General features: G+C 45.9%; 1 protein-coding gene across 3 annotated transcripts in view; it reads right to left on the bottom strand.

The window, feature by feature from the left end:
• Window positions 1-2,168: 2,168 nt before the first annotated feature.
• Window positions 2,169-10,927, bottom strand: part of VPS33A (VPS33A core subunit of CORVET and HOPS complexes) — a 28,686-nt gene continuing 19,927 nt past the window's right edge. Inside the window, exons 10-13 of one of the 3 annotated variants that reach the window (XM_024758549.1) lie at window positions 10,641-10,778; window positions 8,081-8,218; window positions 5,841-6,009; window positions 2,169-5,442 (exon numbers count right to left, since the gene is read on the bottom strand). In XM_024758549.1, coding sequence (XP_024614317.1) covers window positions 5,261-5,442; window positions 5,841-6,009; window positions 8,081-8,218; window positions 10,641-10,778 — 627 coding nt within the window. In that variant the 3' untranslated portion in view covers window positions 2,169-5,260. Of the gene's footprint in view, window positions 5,443-5,840; window positions 6,010-8,034; window positions 8,219-10,640; window positions 10,779-10,927 lie in introns of all 3 variants that reach the window. The other 2 variants (XR_003005002.1, XM_024758550.1) reach the window with 2 other exon arrangements.

The following is a 10,927-nucleotide window of genomic DNA, read 5'->3' as shown; positions in this document are numbered from 1 at the left end:
TTCGCATGACCACGCCCCCCGCCCGAGAGCGCAGCCGGGATTGGACAGACAGGGAGAGAGGGGGCGAGGCTGAAGGTAACGGCTATAACAGCCTGGCCGGACACACAACTGCCGGAGCTTCCGCGTGGGGCGGGGCGGGCCGTGTGAGGACGCGGAGCGGGCGGAGCCAAGTCGGCCGTCGTGGAGGGTGGTTGGACTGGGGCCCTTCACCTCGGGAGAGTTCTCTCGTTATCTGGCAGTGCGGGTCCGTCAGGACAGAAGTCGGAGGCGGAGCAGCGATCTGCTGGGCTGCTGTCACTTCAGCACCAGGAAATAGGTGGTCCAGCCGGCCAGCAGCAGCGCCCCGATGAGCACCGTGTAGCTGAGGAGCACGAAGGCCAGCAGCTCCCGCAGCAGCTGCAGCACGTGGATGGTGGTCGAGGCCGGCATCGCCCTGCGCGGGAGGCCCGAGGACCTGCGGGGCAGGGCACCCGGGAGACCCTGAGCACGCAAAGAGGACGGTTCTCTCCCCTTGACCAACCTCCGCTGGACTCTAAGCAAGCGCTGCTGAGCCAGGCACTGTTATAGGCAGCGTGGACACAGGGAGCTAGACTAGGTCCCGGCCCTCTACAGAGTGAACATACTTTCCTGAGGCTAAGGAAGCCCAAAGTGCTGATTTTCTCCATTAACAACCACCTGGACACTCTGCACTGACACTACAGGATTCTTTTAAACCGAAAGTTCCCCTCATTCTTAGGCTCCCGATCTGGATCTGGGTTCAGAGAAGAGAGAAGCCTGCGGTTCCCAGACCCCGCTGCTGCACTGGTCTTCACCCCCAGCCCTCTCCTCCCATCCACCTCATTCATTTTTAATGTTGTGAGTGCTGCTAATGGGCTGGTGAAGTAAAGCTTTCTTTTGCCATCATTCAAGCTGCAGCCCCGGCTGTCAGCGCTACTTGGGAGGGGAAGAGAAGAAAGCCTTTTGAGTAGGGGGAAAGCAGCAGACCCTCACTGCAGCCCCTCTGCAATTCCTCTGGCCCCAAGGCTTATTAGTACACAAGAGTTTGAGGATCCCTGCTTTGTAGCCAGGCATGCTTGCCCTTCTGGCCAGCCAGGATAGCAGGAGTGCCAAGAAGTGGGTATGAATTTGATTCTGGGCTAATCTCCTTCCCCATCGTGCTCTTGGCATCTGCTCCAGCACTCTACCTTCCACCACAGATGGAATCATATGGTAACAATCACAAACCAGTTCTTTACCTCCACTGCTGCCCTGCCCAGCAACGCCCCTCAGTGCCAACCACCAGCTTCCCTTTCTCCCCATTTCACTCACTCAGGAAAGTTTCCACAACTCGTCCACCGCAGCAGCTCCACGGTCCCTCTCTGGTCTGGTGTCCAAAGGTAGGCTTGCGTGCACTCCAGCAATGTCAGCAGAGCTGAGGGATTTTCAGGCAGCAGCTGCACTCACCAACTAGGTGTGGTCTAGAGACCAATCACAATCCTCACGTGGTCCCTGAGCTCTCACGGAGCTGCGCACAGGCGATCCCAGACCAGGCGGGGCGCTGGCAACTCTGCCCGTCCTCTGCCTATGTCACCACCACGGCCCACAGAGCTCTGAACTTGCCTGCAAAGCTCCTGACTTAGATGGGCTGGGCAAGTGGTACACTAGGGGGGATTTCATGGCCCTCCTGTCTGGCTTTTCTAAACACTGCAGGTGGGATACAGTCCAAATCCTAACAAACTCCCACTGAGAGCAGTCCCATCCTACTCTGGAGTCTCAGACAAGAAGAACCACTGTACATACAACACTCATGACTGCCCAACTAAAGCAAAAGCTGTTGTCTTAAAACATATGCAAGTTCGAGCATTTGTGTGTGTGTGTGTGAGAGAGACAGAGAGAACCAGCTCAGAGAACCAAGAGCTCCCAAGTGCTTGATTCTAATTCACAGAGTTTAGCAGGTTAGAAACTTATTATACAGTCACCTTCCCAATGTGCCCACTTCCAATTTCAACTCCTCCAAACGTAAGGCAAAAAGAACCAGTCAGGATTTCAGCCAATAAAGAAGAGACCCTTTCCCAGATGTAACAATGAAGGGAAACGAAAGCACAAACTTTATGCTGCTTCTGATTCTTCTGCTTTTTGTAGTAGTTTGTAGTAAGAATATGTTTTGACCTTTAAAAAAAAGCAGGCAGTGTGGACATCAACCCTTTTATTAACATCCTCGTCCAGAAGCAAATGGCTCTCTAATTTGATCAGGATCTCTTATTATCAAATCATTGCCCTGCCGCAGCCAGGCTGAAACAGGAGCAGAACATTATCAAGCTGTGCAGGAAGCCAGTGAGTAGTAATTGCAACCCCAGAGAGCTGGTCATCTGGAGGGCTCTGTGTCCTGCCGAGTCACAGGAAAGAAAGTACAGCTGAGATTTATACCCTCATCCCACACCAAAGTAACATGGAAAAGGCCTGATTCTGTTCCCCTTTAACTCTCACAACCTTCAAATGGATATCTCAAGTCAGTTATGTGTTCCAGCCTTTGCAGACTCTAGTCACCACCCAGTTTGGGGGTATTTTACAGCAACGGAGTAACTGGAGCTGAGAAACATCATGTAGCTTGAAGTTCATATGCATTCATTTAGAAGAGAATCCGAGAAATTTTACATTACTGCCTTTGACTGCTGGATGACAAAACGGCATCCTCTATTTTCTACAGTATGTCATCGTTAAACCATATGATTGAATATAATACACCAGGCTCTAGAGTATAATTCACAGTCTGTTCATAATTCATAGTCTATGTGATGTCGGTATTTCTCTGCCTTGCCATCTTGATTACAGCCCCTCTTCCTGGCTGCTTTAGATACTCTGTTTGTTCTGGTGTTGTTTTTCTTAAAGAAGTATTTCTTCTTGAGTTCAGCTCTGCTGAATACAAACACTTCCTCCTGGTGACAGGCCAGTCTTTAACATACAACTGAGAACAAGAGACAGACTCCATGTCGGATTAATCATAATCCTTGCCGTGAGGGCAGAGCTGCAGTGGCCTATCGCATGGGGATCCCCCCTTCCCAGTTCTCTTCAAGAATTAAATGTGCTGTTTTTAATCCTCCTTCTTTTAACCATTAGTCTCTTGCTCCACTGTTAAGCTACAGTTCAAATACTTATTTCTCTGTTGGCTAAAATTCAAAAGTGTACAGTATGACACAAAATAGTGTCTATGTAGACTTCTTTGTCTATGTAGACTTCTTTTTGGTGGGACTGCTGGTGTAGAACCGTCTACCCAACTAGACAAAAGTCCAGACATGATGTAAACAATCCACCCTCTCCAAGAATAAACGTACCATTCACATACCCTTTTTCTCAGTAAGGGCACACTCCTTTGAGACAAAGACTGCTTCAAGTATTAAATGAACGTACACAAAGGCGTATAATATATAATTATCCACCACTTTCTGTTTGCATACAAATGAAGCAATTGATGTTTTGAAGTCTTCTGCTGAATGCATTTTTAGGAGCTGACCTAACTATGCTCGGAGCAAGCAAGTATAGAGTCACCAGTGAATGCAGACACACGAGACACAACTGAGTACCTGTTCACAGGACAAAACCCCAGCCAAGGAAACTTGACTGGACTTAAATTGAATCCCATGAGCCGAAAACACTTACAGACAAGGTGGATTTCATTCTCTAAAGCAGCTGAGACTCACAACCGCTGGGGCTGGAAGGTATAAACTAATCTCCCTGGGATAACAAGTAGCTGAAAAAGGATTCCTAAAACAGGAATCATTTTAAGACCTTTCCAAATACTGAATGTCAAAGCCAAGTTAAATCCTCCAGTAGCTAATCTTTTAAATGTTCCCTCTTCTACCCCTCATTCTTACATTAAGGAGATTTTTTTAAAAGTACAGAATTTCTCCTTCACTCATAACATGCAGTGTGCTAAGAGACGTCCACTAGCGAAAGAAAGTGAGGAAAACATGTACGGGTACTAATTAACAGTAGAAATGACACCTGGGGAAGGACACTGACTTTGGCCCCCAGCAAAGACGGGGATCAGCTAATTTGGCTGGAGACTCAGGCAAGGGCTGTGAAACCGTCAATTTGGTCCCCTTCTTGGCCTTAACTCCTCCAGACGCTGGGATAGAGCGGGAGGGAGATTTCCAACTTCGCCACCAGCACCCAAGCTCCTCTGTCCTGCAGTCTAGCAGTCTCCTGTAGGAAGGGTAGCAGCTGGACTCCAAGATCATTGACAAGCTGCACCAGAGGGGGGTGAAGTCACCGGACCACGGACTGAAACGGGGCTGGGTGTTTTCTAGCAAAATAAATGCCCGAGGCTGAATAGGTGTGTCCGCAGGCTGCTGGGGAAGCACGTGTGGCACTTACCAGGGAGGGGAGCTGCCAGATGCTGGAGAAGCCAAGCTACCACCGCTCACAGTGGGACTGGATGGATGGTGCAGCCCACGGTGGGCAGGGAAGAAAATTGGAGGCATCTACCATTGAAATTGTCTTAGAGTTAATAACACGTGCACTAAGAACGCGTCTTTGAATGGTTACATTCTCAGGAAGCTGCTCCCTAATTATTATGTTACTCAATGTAAAAAGCCCTTGGTAAGTATGGGACCCATACCGACTCAGTTGACTATCAGGCAGATCATAAACCTGTTCTGGGGAAAGAAGCTCTTCCAAACCTCTTGCTTTTTAGAAGCAGAGGAATCAAAAACAGAAGGAACACAACTTGCCTTAATGACCCGATAAGGTAGAGACTGGTGACACTGAATGTAATGTGCCATGTTCTGCGGGAAAAAGAAATCTCAACTCGGTGATAACACTAGCCCTAGGCCCCCAACACTCAGCCACTGCCCTAGGCATGATGCACCTTTAAGAAGTTCAGCACTATTTATTAGGGGTCGGACCTTCTACTTTTATTTTCATTTTTACCTGCTTGGTCCCTGCTTTCTTAAGAACTGGACCCATCTGTGTGGCTGTATAGATTATCCATCCCACCATCCTTAATATATTTCCAGAGGTCTCTAATGAAGATCCTGAGCTCAGAACATTAAAAACTGTTATGTCTTTTACCCTGGCTGCTTCTCTTCCATTCTTCTTTCTTTAAGAAATCAGGAACACAAAAGACAAGCAGAAAGGAGAAAACAGCATAATTTAAGAAGCTGACCCCAAAGTAAATTCTGTATTCTCATATTATTCCTCCATGGGGTTGTACTTCCTTCCAGCAACTTCTTCAAAGGAGCCGTTTATTCTGCAGTTCACCGGTAAGTCTCCTTTGAACGCCCTAGAAAGGTTTTTCCATTAGCGACTCTATCCAGCTGGCCCCGTTTATTAGCTTAGTGGTGGCGATGACATATTCTGTGCCTCCATCTTCCAGCTGGGAGAGAAATCGCAGGGCAGCAATTTCAGCAAAGGTTACACCCCCGAGGAAAAATATCAGAGTGACGCGGTTTTCTCCCGGTTGACCTAAGATATAAATAAACATTTCAGAATGTTTACTGATGCTTACAGAATTATTATTGATGCTTCTCTCCCCACCTCTTAAAAAAATTACACCATTCCTAAGGAAAAGTAGTCATATATGTCTTGGTACAGACAATTCATTTGAAACTCAGGACCATGATTTTGATCTCAATGTTTTCTGTAACTTCTGAGATCCTCAGTTCAGAGGTTGAAAGCGGCTTCTCCTGAGGGAGTAATGGGTTCTAGCGCTTACAATATAATTCACAACTAACAAAAGAGGTATGTATATTGGACTCTGACTCCTAAGTACTTTACAAATGTATTTTACAAAGCAATTGCATAATACGTGAAAAGCACACTAACACTACATAATCATCTGTGGATACGGGCCATGGACTTACGTTTCTTTTGTAGCCCTGTGGGCAACGGCTGCCGTTCCTCAAAGTGGGGCCCTGGGAGGATGCGCAGAACTTCCTCAATACTCCGCCAGCCGGGCCGGGAAAGCAGCTGGGCCAGGCGCACACTGAGAGGGGCATAGCCACTGTACACATACGATATGTCCGTGGGATTCTGTTAAATTAAAGGAAAAAAGGCCTGTAGAGAGGGCGAGAAAGAGACGTATAGCCGCCTATCTGTGGCTTGTGGGGTAACCCAAGATTATTTGATTTGGCTTTGAAGGCAGAAACACAAACCCCCGAAATAGCCTTCTCCAATATTGAAATATCCTGCTCCAATCCACCCCTGCTGGTTCTTTTTTTTTTTTTTTTTTTTTTGCGGTACGCGGGCCTCTCACTGTTGTGGCCTCTCCGGATGTGGAGCACAGGCTCCGGAGGCGCAGGCTCAGTGGCCATGGCTCACGGGCCCAGCCGCTCCATGGCATGTGGGATCTTCCCGGACTGGGGCACGAACCCGCGTCCCCTGCATCGGCAGGCGGACTCTCAACCACTGCGCCACCAGGGAAGCCCCAAAAGGTTCACTTTTGACTCAAATTTTCAACAGCCACTCAAAGCATCTATAGGTACTGAAGATGAAAAATTGTTACTTGGTTTGGCAAGAAACTTCTTGGACGGTAAAGTGGAACTCCCTAGCCGAGAATATAACCCTTGAACACGGCAATTCCACTTTCAGGCACTTATCCCACAGAGGGACTTGTACTCTAGAGGACAAAAGACCAAAGCACAAAGATATTAACTGCAACACTGTGCGAACTAGCAAAGGACTGCAAACGACCTGAATTTCTATCAGTAGAAATCTGATAAATCATAAAATAAGATGTATCTGAAAAACCACTAGGTAGCAATTAATTAAAAAAATTATTTTAGGGCTTCCCTGGTGGTGCAGTGGTTGAGAGTCCGCCTGCCGATGCAGGGGACACGGGTTCGTGCCCCGGTCCGGGAAGATCCCACATACCGCGGAGCGGCTGGGCCCGTGAGCCATGGCCGCTGAGCCTGCGCGTCCAGAGGCTGTGCTCCGCAACGGGAGAGGCAACAGTAAGAGGCCCGCGTACTGCAAAAAAAAAAAAAAAAAATTATTTTATTCTTGGCCTTGGCACTCAGCCTGAGGGATCTTAGTTCCCCGACCAGGGATCGAACCCAGGCCCCGTGCAGTGGAAGCTCAGAGTCCTAACCACTGGACCACCAGGGAAGTCCCTATGTAGCAATTAAAAAGAACTTAAAAGAATGAGGAGATCACAGAAGGCTCTTCAAGAAACAGTGTTAAGTGGTGGGTGGGGTGGGGAAAGAAGTCAGCGTTGTGAAGAGCTGAACTAATCTACGACTTACGCTGTAAACCCAGGAATTAAGAGTATCTATGTTCCCACTGGACAAAAACAATCCAATTTTGCTACTGAGGCAGGAGACTGTTAGCTTTTGCGGCAAGACGCAGCCTAATAAAGTCCCTTATGAAAAACCAAAAAAGAAAATAAGAAAAATGAAACTTAGAAAGATTGGAGTAAACAATAAACATAAAGCAAAGTGCACCCTACTTTGGAGACCAGTGGTATAGAATACGCACCATTTATGTAAAAATGTTTGTCTGTACACAGAATCTTTCTGGAAGGATAGATTACAAACTGGTTACAGTGCTCGCCTCTGAGAGGAAACTGAGGTTGGAAGTGGGAGGAGCTTTGCTTCTCACCGTTTGCTTTCCCTGTACTGGATCTTTGTCTGACCCTCCCGCATTTCTCCCTGGTGCTCTGTGCCCCAGAGACGGCCCCGTGGGCTCTGCACCAGCTGGAAACTGGAGAGAGGACAGCAGCGTGAGTTGTTGCCCTGACTTCCCCTCTGTGGTGCTGCCAGAGGTTGGTTGTGTCCCTCGGCTTGTCAGACGGCCTGGCCACACAGCTCTTCTCTCCCAGTTCTGGAACAGCCCCCTTCCCCTGCCCTCAGGCCTCGGCTGGGGAGGGTTCCCCACTGCATTGCCTCTCTCTGGTCCACCCCGTCTTTATGAAACTCCCTCAAACTACCCAGTGCCAGAGCACCCTATGCTTCCTGCTGGGATCCACACGAATGCACGACTTTCTCCAAAGCATTAGAAAACTGTCGTTAGAAAACAAGGTGGATGCAGAGATCAAGTAGCGTATGTCGTTGCAATAACCTGTTAACTGGGAACTCAAATGAGGTGAAGAGCAGGAGCGTCTTACTTGCTCGTTTACATCATCCATCCAGAGGCGTAACGTTTTCCGGACGGTTGGGTAAGTATTTCTGCCCCCTGTCTGTGGTTTCAGCAGGCCAGCCTTCTCTAGGTTGTATAAGGTCAATATGTGCTCATAGCCGTATGTCTGCAAGAGAAGTCGAATCAGGAAAACGGTTTCTGCGACTTTCACAAAAGAGCACTTCCACGTACACATGGCCAGTAGGCACATGAAAAGCTGCTCAACATCACTAATTATTAGAGAAATGCAAGTCAAAACCACAACGAGGTACCACCTCACACTGGTCAGAATGGCCATCATTAAAAAGTCTACAAATAACAAATGCTGGAGGAGGTGTGAAGAAAAGGGAACCCTCCTACACGGTTGGTGGGAATGTAAGTTGGTGCAGCCACTATGGAAATCTGTATGGAGGTTCCTCAGAAAACTAAAAATAGAGTTGCCATATGATCCAACAATCCCACTTCTGGGCATATATCCAGACAAAATTATAATTCAAAAAATACATGCATCCCTATGTTCATAGCAGCTCTATTTACAATAGCTAAAACATGGAAACAACCTAAATGTCCATCGACAGATGAAAGGATAAAGAAGATCTGGTACATATATACAATGGAATATTACTCAGCCATAAGAAAGAATGAAATAATGCCATTTGCAGCAACATGGATGCAACTAGAGATTATCATACCAAGTGAAGTAAGTCAGAAAGAGAAAGATAAATACCATGTGATATCACATACATGTGGAATCTAAAATATGGCACAGATGAACCCATCTACAAAACAGAAACAGAGTCACAGACATAGAGAACAGACTTGTGGTTGCCAAGGGGAAAGGGGGGTGAGGAGGGAAGGACTGGGAGTTTGGGGTTAGCAGATGTAAACTATTATATACAGGATGGATAAACAACAAGGCCCTACTGTAGAGCACAGGGACTATATTCAATATCCTGTGATAAACCATAATGGAAAAGAATATGAAAAAAAAGAATGTCTCTATGTGTATAACTGAGTCACTGTGCTGTACAGCAGAGATTGGTATGACATTGTAAATCAACTCTACTTCAATTAAAAAAAAAAGAGCACTTGCAACAAATCCACTGGTTTGTACTCTGGGGCATGTTGCTGAAGTCCAGGCAATGACCATCCATGGGCACAGGTGCAGGGCAGGGATGAAGCCTGCCCTAAAACTGCTTGCCATTACAGCAAATCCAGCTCACTGGATCACTCAAAGAATGATGTAAATTTTTTTACTTTAAAGTCAGAATTTATGGACCCAACGTAAGTGAGCATCAAATAAGTTATAGTATATTTTTATATGGGATATAATTAGCTACTAAAAAAAGAAAGAGGCAGATCTATACATCCTGATAAGAAAGACCTTCTGGATTTATTCTTAAAGACAAAAAAATATAAGAAGACTATTACGTATAGTAGGATTTTATTTTTGTTAAAAAAGATATAGTAAGTAATAATAATAGCTAACACTTATATAATACTTTCTATGGCGGGGGGCACTGGTGTGTTCTAAGTGCTTTACATACGTTAACTCAGTCATTCTTATTATAACCCCACGAGGTAGCCACTATTATCTCCATTTTATAGAGAAGTTTAAATAACTTGCCCAAGGTCACACAGCTAATGAGTAACAGAGCTGGGACGTGGATCCAGCTGGTCTCGCCCCATGGTCTGTGTATGTAAACATTCTTTGTACATAGATGCAAAGGCAGGAATCTGGAAGCACACAAAGCAACCTGCTGACATTGGTCCCTTCCAGGGAGGGAAATGGGGGGAGGCGGGGAGGTCATGGTTTGCACCATGTACTTCTGCTTTGCTTGAACGTTATATGATGAGAATGCATGTGTCATTTGTGTAACTTTTTAAAAGGCAAACAAACAAACAAAAACCCCCCAATCCCAACCTGAATGAGTATTTAGTTTTAACACTAACATACTTAACTGTGACTAGTAATAGCAAATAAATAGTGCCTGAGACATTTTTAAACAGAAGGGAGAATTTTAAAAACAATGGTGGGCTTTTCCTTATTATAAAGTAACAGGCTTGATTTAAGTAAGCTGGCTAAAGAATCATCATCAGAAATGTGCAAAAAGTTCCCTTCCTCCATCGAATAGTTGGGTTAACCACAAGAGCACTAGACCCTGGCTGCCTGGGTTTTATCCCTGGCTCTGCCACATACTAGCTGGTGACCTTGGGCAAGTTATAGCACTACTCTGTGCCTTAGTTTTCTCATCCATAAAATGGGGATGGTAAGAGTATACAACTCAGCGCTGTTGTAAGGATTAAACAAATGAATACACATAAAGCTCTTCCAATGGAGCCTGGCACATAGTGAAAGCTCACTAAACATTAGCTATTGTTATTATTATGCAAACACAGTAAACAGTGAATACCAAGGACAATCCCTCCATGTACTAAAAAATTTAAAAGATAGTGGAAACACTATACCAAAATAGCAGCTTTGGGAAGTATTTTTTTAAAAAGATGTTTTCTCCCCTGGCAAATTAGCAATTTAAAACTATACTGACCTGCAGGATTTCTCTTTTGTAATAATCCAGAACTTTCTGTTTGAGTCCACTATTGCAAACGGATTGGAGGCAAACTAGTCTTAACACCTTGATCAGCGGATGCTTTTGGGCAGTGCAATCCTCAATGTAACTGCTGACCTGGAAACAAAATATACACCGGTGCCAGCATCCGGTTAGGGACCTAAAGAACTTGATATTTACCACTATTTTCCAAAGCCAAATATCGTGTGGTGACCTGGATGAGAAGAGAATTTGAAAAGATACCATAATCTATTCCTATATATGTG

Source organism: Neophocaena asiaeorientalis, unplaced genomic scaffold (assembly GCF_003031525.2).
Source record: "Neophocaena asiaeorientalis asiaeorientalis breed wild unplaced genomic scaffold, Neophocaena_asiaeorientalis_V1.1 scaffold77, whole genome shotgun sequence".
Classification (NCBI taxonomy): Eukaryota; Metazoa; Chordata; class Mammalia; order Artiodactyla; family Phocoenidae; genus Neophocaena; species Neophocaena asiaeorientalis.
Note: the sequence above shows the minus strand (reverse complement) of the source record. Positions and strands in the feature narration are given on the sequence as shown.